Source organism: Podarcis bocagei, assembly GCF_964188305.1.
Source record: "Podarcis bocagei genome assembly, chromosome: 1".
In the NCBI taxonomy this organism is placed as follows: domain Eukaryota; kingdom Metazoa; phylum Chordata; class Lepidosauria; order Squamata; family Lacertidae; genus Podarcis; species Podarcis bocagei.
In genome coordinates this window covers 100,053,695-100,070,434 of record NC_138125.1, presented here as the reverse complement: position 1 = coordinate 100,070,434, position 16,740 = coordinate 100,053,695, and the positions used below count along the sequence as shown (strand labels likewise).

The 16,740-nt window shown below is 42.0% G+C and overlaps 1 protein-coding gene across 5 annotated transcripts in view; it reads left to right on the top strand.

Moving 5' to 3' along the window:
* ZRANB3 (zinc finger RANBP2-type containing 3) overlaps positions 1-16,538 on the top strand; it is a 43,904-nt gene extending 27,366 nt beyond the window's left edge. For all 5 annotated transcript variants that reach the window (XM_081199553.1, XM_081199554.1, XM_081199552.1 and 2 more), the window contains exons 12-21: positions 311-463; positions 4,698-5,148; positions 6,389-6,604; positions 7,960-8,051; positions 9,125-9,226; positions 10,104-10,249; positions 10,697-10,843; positions 13,499-13,898; positions 15,558-15,689; positions 16,134-16,538. In XM_081199553.1, the coding sequence (XP_081055679.1) occupies positions 311-463; positions 4,698-5,148; positions 6,389-6,604; positions 7,960-8,051; positions 9,125-9,226; positions 10,104-10,249; positions 10,697-10,843; positions 13,499-13,898; positions 15,558-15,689; positions 16,134-16,232 (1,938 nt within the window). In that variant the 3' untranslated portion in view covers positions 16,233-16,538. The remainder of the gene's footprint in view (positions 1-310; positions 464-4,697; positions 5,149-6,388; positions 6,605-7,959; positions 8,052-9,124; positions 9,227-10,103; positions 10,250-10,696; positions 10,844-13,498; positions 13,899-15,557; positions 15,690-16,133) is intronic.
* The last annotated feature ends 202 nt before the right edge of the window (positions 16,539-16,740 follow it).

Here is a 16,740-nt window from a genome sequence, read left to right as displayed (position 1 = left end):
AAAGGACTCTGGGAGGTAGGCTCAGTCCCCTCAGTTTTTTTCTCTCCTGCCTGATGGAACAGATCGTTTCTCAATTGCTTTTTTCCATCCAGAAGTAGAATCGATTTTGCTTCTGAGACAAAGGGGCTGCCTACTGCTGACCCTGCTCTGGCATTAGAAGAGGCTTAGCAAGTTCATTGGTTTGGGGTAGGAAAGAATAGCTTCTGGACCCCAAAACTACTATGCCCCAGCCCTGTGCACCACCCTAGACAAGCATGGGGTGAAGTTACGTTGTCAAGTGTGAAACCGTTTTTAATCTTTCTGCCTGCAGGCCAATGTTACTGGGACTGCACTAAATGGCAAGAAAGAAAAACTGCAGGCGCAAGAAGGTGATAAAGAGAAGTGGAATTTCTTGAATTTTGCTGAAGCATGGATCCCAAATGAAAATCTAAATGAGATAAAGAATGAAGTTTTATTCACTCACGTAAGTACAAAAAGACGCAGGTGGCGCTGTGGTCTAAACCACAGAGCCCAGGGCTTGCCGATCAGAAGGTCAGCGGTTCGAATCCCCGCAACAGGGTGAGCTCCCATTGCTCGGTCCCGCTCCTGTCAACCTAGCAGTTCAAAAGCACGTCAAAGTGCAAGTAGATAAATAGGTACCGCTCTGGCGGGAAGGTAAACAGTGTTTCCGTGCGCTGCTCTGGTTTGCCAGAAGCGGCTTAGTCATGCTGGCCACATGACCCAGAAGCTGTACACCAACTCCCTGGGCCAGTAAAGCAAGATGAGCACCGCAACCCCAGAGTCGTCCGCGACTGGACCTAATGGTCAGGGGTCCCTTTACCTTTAAGTACAAAAAGGGATCATGTATGGTGCTTAACATGTTCACGTATTTCTGAAGTCTGGGCTTCAGAAATTACATGAGATGTAATTTGAATTGCCATTTTGCCAGGACTACATTCTTATACTTCCTGCTTTGGTTTGCAGGCATGTTAGTATCTGAGATTCACAGGACATCCTATATGTATCTATATTCTCGTGTTGTTGGACAAGTCTGGGTTGTTTCGCAATTTGATTTTTAAAAATATCTAAAAACAAATTGGACAATTAGCTGTATTCAAATAGCCTGTCCATCTATTCAAAAGACCCGAAACCATGAAACCCACCTGGGACTTCCATTGCCAATAAACACTTTCATGCCTTATTGATTATAACAGAAATGTGTATACATGCATACACACGCCCTTCATTTTAGTTTAATTGCAGCCATTTATTTGCTTATTTTGCGCATGAACGTATGTCAATCTGTATGGATACTATCCAGTTGGTACCCGTGCACTTGTCAAAACACTTTTGATCTGGCAGAGAAATCTGCTCATACAGTACAGATATTGCCAACGTGGCACCATCACAAGCTTCAAATATCCACTGGTGTCTACAAAGCCTTGGAGACCCACCACCCCCTTTTTCTCCCTTGCGAAATACAAACCGCTGAAGGAGGAATTTGAAAATGGTGCTCTTTCCCGCTTCCTGTTTGAACTCTATGCATTTCAAGGCTCAGATTAATCATACTGGGTCTGGCTTTTACACAAATCCTTTGGAAAAGTGAAGTGTATTTGTGTGTTCCCTTTCTCTCTCTCTCTCTCTCTTTGTCTGAAAGAAGCTGACCTGTGGGAGGGAGGGAGAATTGAGTACATGAATCAGAAGTGAGTACATGAATCGGATCACTTCCATGGATGCTAGGGCACCAATTAGAGATACATATGCGCACAAAATAGTAATTTCATGATCACTGCCACAGTCATACTTAGTGTGGCAGTCAACTAAGTTTTACTTATATGGACCCATTGAAATTAATGACCGTGACTAAGTTAAGTTCATTATTTATTTTTATGTACTTATTTCTTAAATTTACATACTGCCATTCGTCCGAGGATCCCAGGGCACAGTATAAAAACACAAAAAAGACATAACACAGTAGCAAACAAAGCAATAAAAAACCCATACACGGACTGTTTTAAAGGCCAAGGATTGTTTAATTAGTCTAAAGCCTAGGAAATGAGGGGTGTTCTCACTTGCTGCCTGAAGATAGGTAATGAAGGTGCCAGGAGAGCCGCCCTAGGGAGAGAATTCCATAAATGAGGAGCCCCCACGGAAAAGGCCTGTCCTCATATGACCACCCTCCAGACCCCTCATGGAGGGGGCAAATAATGGCCTCTGATGATGATCACAGGGTCCAGGTTGGTTCATATGGAGAGAAATGGTCCCTTGAGGTATTACCTTCATTCATTTCAGCAGGTCTATTCCCAGTAAAACTTAGCTGAATACCGCCCTTCATAATTTTTTGTAGTAAAGAAAATTTGCTTGATTCACTTGTGAAATGTTGCTTCTGATCTCTGCTTCGTAATAGAGCTGCCTACCAAAATAATTTAGTGAGTGGTTGTATGAGAGTTTGGAAGTTGTTCCTTCAGTTTATATCAGCTATTGTAATTTGATTCCAAAATCTCATCAACAGTTTGTGAACTGACTAGGAGTTTGCTATAACTTCTGTGTGAATACATTCATTTCATACTTTTTAGGGTTGTTGGTGTTTTTTTTAAAAAAAACCCTATAGATTTATTATGGTGCTAACTCACCTGGGATTTTGCCAGGTAACTGGTTACTACTGTGCAGCAAATGTAGGGCATCCTGCTGCCATTTATCAGTATATCATACCCAAAAAGGATCCTCAACAGATTTGGTACAGCCAAAATCCACTTCTTAAAGCAGTAGCCTCATTGTAAATATGGATAATACCCTTGGAATGACTGCAGAGCAGTTCACCGCTCTGTGCCAGACTAATTTGAGTACTCAATATGTTGTCTGTATGATACATCAATTAGCCTGTGGCTTTATAAGGCAGTTCGGTTAATCTTAAATACAGAAAGGCTGCATGTGCATACGCTGCCAGATTGGATACATATAACCTTTTGCTTTAATATGCAGAAATGGCTTTGCAGTTAGGTGGTTCATTTAAGCATAATGCAAGAAGGGGGAGATTTGTTCTTAGGTTTCAGGTTCTGAGACCCAAGATGGCATGCAAATCCAAAGCAATTTAACATGACTCCAACTGTGTTATAATAACCATAATGGCAATTAAAGTTAATATGTTTTTGACTGTGTGATTCCTTTGACCAAGCTGGGAACATTAATCATTTGCATGCAGTTACAATATTGTGAAGATCTATTTAGCCTATGAGTCAAGTAAGAACCGTTTGTAAACTGCAAAAATAACTATGGACTTTGGCTGGGATGGGGATATTGGCTACCATTCTGGAACGAGCACCATGCCTCTCCTCTCTTCCATGCAACCACAATTAGAAGCTTTCACCTTCACCTTTTGTTTAACCATAGCTTAGTATGTCATCCAAGCTATTACAGTGGTACCTCAGGTTAAGTACTTACCGTAATTCGTTCCGGAGGTCTGTACTTAACCTGAAACTGTTCTTATCCTGAAGCACCAGTTTAGCCAATGGGGCCTCCTGCTGCCGCTGCGCCGCCAGAGCACAATTTCTGTACTTATCCTGAAGCACTATTTCTGGGTAACCTGAAGCGTATGTAACCTGAGGTACCACTGTATTCATCTTAACTGAGGTTTGTTGAAACAAACCATTTTTATAAACCATGGCTGAAAGCTGACTTATTCCAAACAAACAAAATTGTTACATTTAACCACTGTTTGTCAGGTTTTGATGACTCGAGAAGCTGTAATTAATCCAAAAATCACACTAAAACCTTCCAAACACCTTGAAGCCATACCAGAGCAGGTGAACTGCAACACAAGACCTCAAGGGGCGGGGGGAGGCTAGGCTTATTCTCATCATAATAAACTCAAGGTTGGGAAGCTCAGGCCTCAGGATTTCTTTACATGGCCCTCAAGACTCTCAGTAGGCCATACCTCTCACTGGTCCTGCCCCTCCTCAAGTGGCAATGTCTCTTACTTGTCTTGGTGGTGGTTTTTGTGTAACTGGAGTGGAGTCTACTCTATAAAGGTAAGCCACATTTACTGCTCAGGCCACTTTTGCTCCCACCTACCACTGGTATGGGCCCCCAGCATAATGCTGTCGTTGGACTGAAAAAGCTTTTCTGCCTTTGCAATAAGTTTTACTCAGAGTAGACCCATTGGCCTTAATGGGCCTAACTTATGTTTATTGATTTCTGCGTGGCTGCTATGAGTAAAATGTAGTTGAATACCACGCCAATCCCATGATTTTATCATGACATCAGGCTTCAACCATTGGCTTCACTGCAGCAATTGAAGCTGGTGTTGTATCTTGCTGATCTCCCATGTAGCATCCGACTTTCTCAGTAGCATGAATCAAATTAATAAAATTCATAAACTAAATTAATGCATTTAACACATACCTGATAATGTGTCTTTCATGGGAAGCCATATCTTAGCAAGACAGAACATAAACTTTTTTGAGTGTTGCACTGACAGCTTGCCAGAAATAATAAATGCAACAATAGGTTAGGAAGTAGTCTAGAATACACCCGATTGGAATATTGATCCTAATAATTTTCTTGATATGTCAAGTTTTTCCTCTTAAAATTTGCTGTATTAAAAGACCACCTGTTGGGGAAACGCTTCAGTTGGAAAGGTTAATAAATTAAGAAATGGAAGAATGAGACAATAGTTTGCAATGAAAGAGATGTAATGGTTGTTTTATTATCTGCCCTAGTTTGAAAAGGAAAAGCAGCATGATATTCGTGCCTTCCTTTCACCAAAACCAAATGCTGAAAAAAAGCGAAAAACTCCATCTTGTGATAAGGCTTCAGGCTTCAGTCCAGCTTCTTCTCAAGCCTCCACTGAGAAGGACCAGGCAAATGGTGGTTCTTTGGACTCTGAGGAACTCATTGAGAAGGATTTGCTTTGTAGAGAAGCAAAGAGACCAAGAGCTTTACTGCCATCGACTCCAAAGAGCTCTCCTGAGAAAAGGAGGAACTCTTCATTTGGAAAAACAAACCTTCCCGTTACAGAAGAAACCACACAAGAAGGTTTTGGCACACCGTTACCTAATTCAAGCAAAGGATGCCCTTCTGAGGCAACCTGGCGCTGCAGCCTCTGCACTTTCAGTAATAATTCACTGCTGCCTTATTGTGAAATGTGTGAATCTCCTCGGAGAAAGAACAGTAAGTAAGCCCCTGTGCTCCAATTAAGATCTCCTTCCTTTCTTTCTTTTTTAAAAGGCCATTTTTAAAAATGGCACGAAAGGATGCTTAAAAATATGAAGTATTTGAGGGAAAACTTGTGACTATTTGTCTTAAAATTTTCAGAAAAAGCTTCCAAAATCTTCACTTTGCCTATAAATTATAACATGCCATACATTCAGTGGCAATGGGTGCCTCTGATATTACCATGGTGTAAATGTAATGCTTTTGTAGTAGAAATTCAATTTCCTTGGCACCTTAACTTTTCCCAGTCCTCTTCAGGAAATAACACTTCTTTCCACAAGTCCATGAAAGGCGTGTATTTTATTACTATTCTTGGTCAGACAATGCACTGTAGCTATCTCACTTAATTACCTTATTATAAGATGGGTCATTTTATTGGAAATCGACTTCGAAAGGATATATGGCATTTTATATTTATAAAGGATACCTAACATCCCTAAATCCAAAATTAAATTTATATAAGGTTTTGTTCATTTTTTTAAGTTTGGATTTTATCTGCATGTTGTTTGCCATATGTCCACCTTGTACACAGAGAAGCTCATTGCCTTCCTACCTCTACCTCTGTTTGAACCTCCCAAACAGGGCTGTCAAATCTACCACACTTTACTGTTGCAGCTGCAGAATTCTCTGTCCCCCAGATTGAATTTGTTTTTCAGTATAAGGGCTTGGATCCAAAGCTCTCCCCTGCCTGCACAGTCTCCCAGTCTCCCTCTTCCTGCTGTAGCCCTTATCCCATAGCATCTCTCATATCTAATTCTTCTCTTGAGGGCCTCAAATACACTGGAGCAGGTTTCTGATGGACTAACAGTGGGAAAGAGGGGAGAAGGTCTTCATTTCAGGAATGAAGCTTGTTTCGCACACATTAGGATCAAAGCCAAGGTTGCTGTTCATGAAGCCTATGCAGTGAGTTGCCAGTCATGCAGCAGCAGCCAGACATAAAAGTTTTTTCTGCACTGGGTAGCTGTATAGCATCATCCTGTCTAATGCTACTCTGTAGTAAAGAGTCAGCAGGCACAAGCTATGGCCTTCTCTATGGAGAATTGTCTATATAATTGGTTGTGTTGGCAACTCTTCTTTTAAGAGCTAACTAGTGGACTTTGCTAGGAAAGTGCTGTAGGCTTTGCTGTTACCTATCTACCTGTGTGTAAGGGAGGGTTGACTACTGTTTTTGTGGTGTTTGTTTTTTAAACATGTATAGGTATAAAGAACGAAAGCCAGATCAGCAATTCTGTTTCTCTGGGGACTGGGGAAGAAAGCGCAGCCCGAGAGATTATAAACCTTAATGATGCAGGAGGGACAGCCCATAAAAGTTGCCGGAGAAGTATCCTAGAGCAACCACTGACTGGGATGTCCAGTGGAACGAAGGAAGACATAAATGAGCAATCTAACTGTTGTGAGCAAGAGCTCAGAGTGGGTAAGGAAAACTGATTTCCTTCTGGAGCATAGCTACCTTGTGGTGAGCATGTCATTCTGTGTATCAACTAACATTTTATTGTGTATACCAGGGGTCTGCAACCTTTAAGACAAAAAGAGCCACTTGGACCCATTTCCGAAGGAAAAAAACCTGGGAGCCGCAAAACTCGTCATTATAAAAATAACTTTTTGTCACTTTTTTATTATTTCTTTGTTTGACCCCTCAGAATTACTCCTCCTCATAGAAATAAACGTTAAATTAACAAGTTACCTTTTTTTGTGTGTGTTCTTCACTCCCCTTTCAATGCAGTGACCAGCATACATGCCCCTTACAATGTAGCGGGCAGGAAGGTGATGTCGGGACGGTGCGTGACTAATGCACGCACCGTCCCCATGCGACGTCACAGGCAGTACAGCGCCCGCCACAGTGGGGAGTGTCGGGGTGCACAATGCGCCTCCTCCCCTCGCTAGTATCTGCCCCGGAGCCGCAGCAAAGGTGTAAAAGAGCCACATGCGGCTCCGGAGCCGCGGGTTGCAGACCCCTGGTGTATACCCACGCTCTGGGGATCAGTACATGCAGAATATTTGCAGGAGCCCCAGAAGTGGTGATCAAAGGGGGGTATTCAACTAAGTTTTGTTCAGAGTAGACCCAGTGATATTGATAAAGATGACTAAGTTAAATCCATTAATTTCAGTATGTTGAATGCCACCCACAATGTGTGTGTGTGTGTGTGTGTATAAAAAATATGCCTTATATATACATCTCTGAGATCACAAATAATTTTGCACATGAAAAAAAGCCTTGTGAGAGTTCAGAGATGGTGAAGCAGTTGCTCCCAGTAGATTTGGGGGTTCTTTACAGAATTGTGGTTTGTATTCTAGCAGTTTGGGCATGTTATGAACAACGTTTTTAATATGTGCTTCTTTAAGGAAAATTTTTGTAAACAAGTAAAGCTTACTTACCTTTAGCAAAGTGAGACAAAGTTACAAAAATATGCCATGAAACACTCTGCTGTTTAATATAGAAACCAATCAAGGGTCCGTTTGCCCACACCCTCACTCCCAAAGGCCACTGCTGAGACTTGGACCTGGCACAAGTTGCCTCGAGACTCTGCTATGCCAGTGTTTCATGTCACACTTCTGTTTGGCACAACTGTCTTACACAAAAGCGATTATGCCACGAGATTGCAATGCTGGTTCATAAAAACGTAAGCTTGACACAAACTGGTGGTGGTGGTAGAGTGAGAGTTTTCCTGCTCATTGGGTAGAGCATGCCTGTGCAATATTGTCTAATCTGCCCTAAGGAGAAGAAAGGGGAATGAGTTTTGATGAAAGTCATTTCACCTTTATTTATAGAGCATACAGAAGACTCGGAATCATTTCCAGCATATTCTGGCCTGAAGTTCTGTGCAAGTAGGAATACAGACAGAATTCATGTCTACACAGTGGTAGGGTGCTGCTGCTGTTGTTTGCTTCAATCCAACCTGGAAGATTATGCAATGGTTCCTGTCGTTTTCTCCCTTCTGTAGCCTGCTCTTCTCTCCCAAAAGACATTCCTAAGGACTGAAGGACCCTCTGAAAAGGGATGCAGCATGGGAAGTTGTGACAGGAAGGGGGATTGGCAGTATTTGCTATAAAACACAACTCAAAACTGCATTCAGAAGAACATGGTAAAGCCTTGCTGGTTTGATGCCTTGTTTATTTGCAGGAGTGGGATGCGTTGCTTCACGGCTTCCCCTTGCTCCATGACAAGTTGTAAGCCTGGGAATTTGTCATGAAGCAAGGGGAAGTCGTGAAGTAACACACCCCTCACCTGCAAATAATCAAGGCATCAAACCAGCAAAAACTTTACCATATTCTTTTGAATGCAGTTTTGAGTTGTGTTTTATAGGAAGAGGGATTTGGCAGAAATCAAAGGGGACACTATGAGAGGAGAGGATTGGCAGAAATTGGGGACATATCCCATGAAAGCAAAATTGCCTTTGCGGTCATGCTGGTCCCTGTTAGATCCAAGTCATTGCATTCACTGTTGTATAGGGAGCTTCTGCCCTAACAATGGGGAAAACACACTACAAATAACTTGTTTGTTCATGGCCTGTTGTTGGGTTCTTCTCTCTCTCTCTGTCTCTCTCTCTCAGTGTAATATATTTAATGTGGTTTAAAGTAGGCTTCTTTTCTGTAGAAATGAAAAATTATCAGTACATCCTAGGGTAGGTTAAAATAGTCTTATGCTGTAGGACCATCTGTCATTGTCTCATCATCTTTGATGTAATGGGATGGTTCATAAACATTTCTACTGCTCAGGGCTAAGGTATCAGCAAACTAGAATGTTGGCAGTGCAACTGCAGTGAGGCAAATGATAGGTCCATGAATTTTGTTGTTGGTTTATTGTAAGAAGCAGTTCTGATTAGTAACTGGAGATAAATTTATGGTAGGAAAATCACCAACTTCCTTGAAACCTTCAGATAACCAAATGCCTTCCTGATTTAGGAGACTTAAAACAATTATTTGATCCATCTAGGATGGGGAGCCCCTGAATTGTAACTTCATTCCGCTGGATATAAAATTGGATAACTGGGAAGATTTACCAGCATGCTTTCAGCAAAAACAGAACCGTTCATTGGTAAGATCAATTGCTGCAGTTATAAATAATGCCCAGGGTGTATGCTTGCAGTTTTCCATTTAAGTAACAAAATGTTCTGCCTTGGTGTCAGGTTTTCAATTAGTAGCTAGGCATATACAGATCTTAATTGCTTTTTTTAGTGGAATGTGTTTCTTGGGGGGAGGAATATCACACTTCCCTTGTCTGTGCATAATTAAATTGCCCATCTGCAGAATTAGGAACTCTATTCTGTTGTCAGTCATCAGTCATTTTTTTAGAAAAATAATACTTTAGCACTGCAATATAATAGGTAGAGAAAGGGTTTAAAAATAAAACAGTAAGACTTCACAAGGTACATACAAATAACATTAAGAATTAACTTTTGTTCCTGTTCATTTTGGTTTTAAACAGTTAACACATTCCAGTCAGGAAAACGCATCAAGATGGGTACAAAACAGGGCCATGGTGGGGTGGGGTGGGGAGTCAGCGTTCTAAACTCCCGCTGTTCTAGGCACATTCTGCACTTCCAGCTACTCAGAGACTGGAGAATAGACCCTCTTGAGAATATTAGGGAGGTGGGCAGGGGAAGGACTAGAGCAAGGGGAGGATTTGGCAAAACTTTGTTTCTGTTGCATGCCCTATACACTCCTAATTTAGAGAAGTTTGTAGATAACATTCAGTTTCAAGCATCACACTAGTATGGGCCTGTACTTTTATGAGTTGTCTTGTATGCATTCTCTGTGTATTTTCTTATATTTATGCTCCATAAAGATACTTTTAAAACTATATTGCCAGCCAGCATTAAATATGTCTTCTGGAATACAGTGTGTGAATAATTCTCAAAGAGCAAGAGCCTACAGGTATCAGACTTTATTATGTTTTGTATTTTCTCTTCCAGATACTGAGGTTTGTAAGAGAATGGAGTGGTCTAACAGCCATGAAGCAGAGAATTATCAGGAAAAGTGGCCAGCTATTTTCTAGCCCCATTTTTGCTGCTGAAGAGCTGTTGTCAAAACAACAAGCCAAGCTCAGCAGTACCAAACGGTGTGTGCTAACAGCCTCTTTTTCACTCCGGTAGAGGGATGGGAAATAAATCACCTTAATGATGCAAACATGATTTAAATTACAAGCTAGTTTTAACTGTGTTGGTTTGATATAGTAGGCTCTTCATGATTTTGCATGATAAAATGTGGGGAACAGTGAGAGAAATAGGTTTAGCAAAAACAGTGCCAAAGGATTCAGAACTCATGAATCCCTATGTTATTACAATAGAAAATTAAGCAATTCATCACCCTGACGATAGTTTTCATATCAATGTAATAATGGATCTTATTTTAAATAGAATAGAGAAAGCTGCTGGAAATGATAGTTTTCCAGATTGTGTGTGGAAAACAGGGATTACCTTGAGGTGGGCATTTCCTCAAGAATTCTGCATCTCAGTGTTTTGCATTGACCCACAGACTAAAAAAGAAATGTTTCCCATGTTTCTAGGTACATAACAAAAGAGGATGTAGCAAAAGCTTCACTAAAGAAGGCTGACAGTACTGGGGGCAGTGTTCGTATAGTTACTAAAAAAACCCCAGTTGCCTTAAATGCCCACACTGCCTCTGCTGGGGAAAAGGACAGCAATTCTACAAAGTAAGTTTCAAGGATGCAAGGTAACACTGATTTCAGTAGGTTGCATCTGCTAATGCAGTGAGACTTCCTCCCCTATCCTTGATCTAGAGCAGGGGTGTCTAACTCAAATTCATCGGGGGCCGCATCAGCAGTTTGGTCACCCTCAAAGGGCCGGTTGTATCTGTAGGACTTACAGTACAGGAGAGAAGGGTTCAGGCAGCCGTTGGATCTGTCACATCACAGGATGGCATGCGCTCAATATAAAAACAAGTGGAGGTTTCCTGAATGCATGTAAAGTGGAAGTTTCCTGTGTAGAACGGCCGGCGTCGCTAGAGGGCAGACGTTCTCTGGCTTGTAGGCTGCCGCGCATGCGCTGAAGAGGCGGCTTTCTTGTGTCAAAAAAAAAAGTGAGAATAAAAGGTGAAGGCTGGCGGCCGGTGGTGGCTACACGGGCCACATGACGAGGTCTGGCGGGCCGGATTCGGCCCGCGGGCCTTGTGTTTGACACCCGTGATCTAGAGGCTCTCCATACAGCTTTTTTGGAGTCCATTGGGGGGGATGCAGGCTAGAGGACGTTCCTTTGGTCTGGTCGAAAGTGCAAAAGAAATGGCAACATTGGAGAAAGCCCCATGTCCCTCATTTTCAAACTGTTAGTCAGTTCTAGACAGCTGGGCACCTTTGTTAATCAAAACTGATCTTTATCTAACATTAAAGTAGTTTCCCATTACAACTGCCATTAGCCCCAGTGAGCGTCACCAACGACCAGGGATGATGGTAGTTGTCTTTGCAAATGAAGCGGTGGAAAAGTTAAATGAGCCCTTTAGTGCAGGATGAGGGCCAATAAATTGAAGCTGAATCCAAACAAAATGGAAGTACAGTGGTACCTCGAGTTACATATGCTTCAGGTTACAGACTCCACTAACCCAGAAATAGTACCTCGGGTTAAGAACTTTCCTTCAGGATGAGAACAGAAATCGTGCTACGGCGGCAGTGGGAGGCCCCATTAGCTAAAGTGGTGCTTCAGGTTAAGAACAGACCTCCAGAACAAATGAAGTACTTAACCCGAAGTACCACTGTACTTTTGGTGGGGGTTCATCTGTTCAGGGTGGTGGTGTTCTGAATGGCACTGTGCTCCTCTTAAAATAGATGTCTGCAACATGAGGGTGCTTATAGACCTAGCTATTGAAGTTCCAGTGGCATCTGTAACTTGAAGCATCTTTCTGCAGCTGAGTACAGTCACTGTGGCCCCTCCTAGACAGAGAGCTTTGTGATGGTTATCTATGCCCTGGTAACCTCCAGACTAAATTACTGCAATGTGTTGTTAATGGAGCTGTCTTTGAAGACAGCCCAGCAATTGCAATTGGTAAGAAAGACAGCAGCAAAGTTAATAACTGGGATTGTTTGCCAGGAGCGTATCATGAAGGACATAGAAAACTGCTTATGCCGAGACAGGTAATTGGTCCTCTTGGCCAGTAATTTTGACATTGACTGGCAGCAGCTCTCTAGCACTTCGGATAGAGAAGTCTCCTCCAGCCCTACCTGAAGATGCCAGGGATTGAATCTGGGAGTTTGTGCATCCAAAGCAGACATTCTACTACAGAGTTTTTGGTGGTTTTAATTAGTATTTTGGTTAAAAGGAAAATACTTTAGTGGTATAATAAAAAGAGAATTCCTTGTGTGCCTATGATCCATGTTGGGGCTAGAACTCCTTAGTGATAGAGCCCCAGCAGGGATTTAAAATCACAAAACATGCAGCAAAGCATGGAAATACAAGCTGTTAGAAGGGGATATTTTAAAGGTTCAAGTTCCCACTTCCCTTAGCTTAGAAAGAGATCACGTTTGGCAAGTTAAAAGATGGTTTACTTACAAACTTCTCAAAGGTTAGATTCGTGTGCTCTTCCGTACAGCAGCAAGAAAAGATAGGCTAGGTTAGTTCCAAGGTGTAAATGTTTCTAAATTGTTTGTACAGAAACACAAAGCTGTCTTGCTAAAGCCACATGGTCTAGGCTTGGAGCAACCAGCCCAGACATCCTTACTGGTAGGGTTCACATGGTGTAAAGTGAGAGATCAGAGAGTTTGATAGCCCTTGCGCCCAAGGTGAGTGGGTGTGACCTAGCAGGACAGCTTACTCTATGGTCCTAACACTTTCATGCATTAATTGGAGTTACTATATGAGACTGGATACATACCAGAGTTTTGACCCTTATGCTTGCTGGTGCTTAAAGAACTCTATTGATTCCTGGTCTGTTTCTGAAGTGCTGATGCTTACCTTCAAAGCATACACAATGTGGACCTGAAGGAATGCCTACACCTATATGTGCCTGTACATTTGTTACCTTCCAAGAGCCTCTGGTTAACTTCCCTATCTTAAGATGAAGCAGGTGGCAACTGAGAGAGCACATTCTTGCTTGTAATGCCTGAGCATTACCAAAGAGACTTACCTGGCAGCATTTTTTATGTCTTCAGTGCGAGGTGACCTTTTTATTTTCCCAGGCTTTTAACTCTGGTTATGTTAAGCTTCTTCGACTTCTTCCCCACCCCCTTATATTGTATAATTGAAGTTTAATTATGGAAGGTGCCCTGGAAACTTAATGGTGGGTTACAAATTCTTTAAAATAAATAAACAAAATGGGGAAATTGTTCTTCACCAAAATAACTGACCTGTTTTATCTTTAGGTTGGCTTCAGAAGATGGGAACTGCCCAGCCCTCATATCAGACTCTAGTCAGGCTGATTCTGTTGAGGAGCCCACCTTAGGCAAAGGCTATTTGCAAGCTGTAGATAATGAAGGAAATCCACTTTGTCTTAGCTGCCAAATGCCAGCAGTCCAGATTGACCAGAAGTCCACCTCAACTGCCTGTGACACACGGTTTTGTTCTCATAAGTGTCAAGATAACTTCTTATTTCGCACTAGCCAAAGCTACTTGAGAACTAAAGTATTTGAGATAGAACATGGGGTTTGTCAGAAGTGTTGTCTGAATGCCCAGGAACTCTACCTTTGTGTCAGAGATGCCCCAAAGAATCACCGTAAAAATCTTCTGGAGAGCTCCTGGATGTCCAAGCTTCCTTTAGCTCAGGTAAAGTGTGCTGTTGGATTTAGTCAGTTACCAATCAGGAATAGGGAACTGGATCCAAGCTACTTTGAACAGGTGGGTGGGATCACCCACCTGTCAGTCAACTCAGATATGACATCAAGTGATTCAACTTCAAAGGAAGAATCTTAAGCCATAGCTGTAAAGATTCCTGCCAAAAGGGAGACTTGCATTCAGTGCTGAGCTGCAGGCCTCACTTTCTGCAAGAAAAAGTTAAGTTTGTGAGCATGTTATGTTATAAAATCACCTCCTCCTTTAGAAGATGAAGGCTTATGGCTCTTGAAGCCTTTCAAAGCCAGTATTTGCATAGTCCAACTATCAGCACGCAAACCCAGCCTGTCACCTGTATTCTGCCAGCAAACTACACTGTGAAGACACAGTTTGTTGTTAGAATTGTTTAAACTGTGGTTTAACACTATTTCCAAGAACCTAAAAGGCTAAATTTCAAAAGGTGTTAAAGAGTATCACTTGATCTTAACACTTGCTTCATTATAACTTGTCAACTTCCTCTTCTCTAATCTAAGAACAACAGACCTGGTCCAATAGCCATCACATGTATATTTATTTACCTTTTGCTCTTTACATATGTATCTAAAACCATTAACATTTTGAACAACTTTGGTTAGATGAGACCCTATTTCATGTTCATAGAACCAAGAGTTGGGGTAGGATTCCCCCCCCCCCAATACATGTTGATAATCTGGTAGTGAGGATGTGTGTACTAGCTACATTTCGAAGTCCATGTTCAGATCTTCTGGAGGATTGTGAACAAGCTGTGTGTGTCTATGCGCCATCATTTTTCCTCATGGCTTTAGATTAACAGAACCACAGTTTGGCATTAGATCTGAACTAGCAAACTGTAGTTTTTGTGATTCCTTCAACTAGGATTGTAATTGTTGTTTGGATGTTATGGCAGATTGGTTTGACTAACCAGTAAGTGTTTGATTAAGCCAGGTGTCAGGGAACTGCCATCGGCTCAGGGGCAAGAGAGGAAAAGCCAGATGGATTACAGAGAGCCCCCAAAGATCATGGGAAGCAGCACCTCCTCAGCAGTGGAGGAGAGTAACCACGCCTCCAGTGGAGAGGAGCTTCAGGGCTCGGAGGAGGCGAGGCGGTGCCAGGACACCTTGCCTGGGCAAAGCGGGGAGCAGAGAGGTCCTCTGTTACCCACACCTTCCTTGCGCAGTAGGCTTCTGCGCAGAGAGGGGAGGTGCAGATTGGGTGTCAAGAAACTACTCTGCTGGGGAAGGTTTAAGGACCGCCCACTCACAGATTCTGTGAATGAGCCAGCCACGGGAGAGTGGCGCTCTGCAGAGAAAGTTTATTTTGGCATCAAAAGCAAGGCTTCACAGCCGAGCAGGGAGGCATTTGCCTACTTGCTCTTGAGCAACCCCTTGGTACCTTAACACGAGGCATAGGCAAACTCGGCCCTCCAGATGTTTTGGGACTACAACTGCCATCATCCCTAGCTAACAGGACCAGTGGTCAGGGATGATGGGAATTGTACTCTCAAAACATCTGACAGGCTGAGTTTGCCTATGCCTGGATTAAGCCAAATCATGAGAGGAGGTAGAAAGGTATGTACAAGCTCGTTCCTAATTGGTAAAGGCTTAGTAGCTTATCTAATGTCCTATCTAATTGCAGTTAAATGAAATTATACAGAACCCAACTGAAGGTCAGTTCTGGCAAGTGGATCATATAAAGCCAGTTTATGGTGGTGGAGGACAGTGTTCCCTGGAAAATCTTCAAACATTGTGTACGGTTTGCCACAAGGAGGTGAGTACAGAATACTCTGACACAACCCTTCAACATTATGCATGTTGTTGTTGTTTAGTCGTGTCCGACTGTTCGTGACCTCATGGACCAGAGCATGCCAGGCACTCCTGTCTTCCACTGCCTCCAGCAGTTTGGTCAAACATTATCCTTAGACCTATTTATTCTTTGCCCTGTAGTCAATTTCTCTACCAGGTATTCTTTTGCATTTCCTTAATTCTTAAAAGTTGGCAAATTCTCTCATTTGCCAAGCAGATTACTGCGCTCCGAAGGTTATTTACTTTAGATGCAATGCAGTTCTGTAATTCAGGTAGACAATATATGTTAGACCATCTTAAAAGTTACCACTTTTGCAGTCTAATAAAGATGCTGTAATCAGTGCCAGTTTCTCTGTACAGTATAGGTTGATATGAAATGCATTTTATCTAACTATTCTCTTCTTTTCAGAGAACAGCAAAGCAAGCCAAGGAAAGAAGTCAAATGAAAAGAAAATCTGTAGCTTTAAAGTATGGATCTGATATTACCAATTTTTTTGTGAAATTATGAAGCTCAAATAATTCAGATGTGTAGTTTATGTGTAGTTCATCAAACTGATTAATCATGCACCTTAATAAACTAATAGGTTGACTTTTAGTGGGATTGTCCTAAACCAATCACCTAGCTTTTTCTAAGGCTAGATACTGGAGTTATCATGGCAGATAAATGTTGAGAAAGGCAACATTATACATGCAGCCGCATCTCTACCTACATCTTTGGCATTTTAAAGTTTTGTACTTTCTTAGTTCAAGGTTTGGAACGTAAAATTGCATTTGACAGTGATAGACCAATAAAAATTAATGATTGTTCCCCAAACTGTATTAGTGGTTAATACAGAGAGAAATGCACCAATTTAGCCCTTAACCATCTTCTCATATATGACAAGTGCAGTGGTGGAATAGCAGAATATGCTTTTTAAAATATCAGTACTGCTGTAACCTCTAGCTTCCTAATTGCACCATGAGGTTTGTCCTTGTAATCTGCTGCTTTGCTCAGCTGCTTATCTTGACAGCACAAT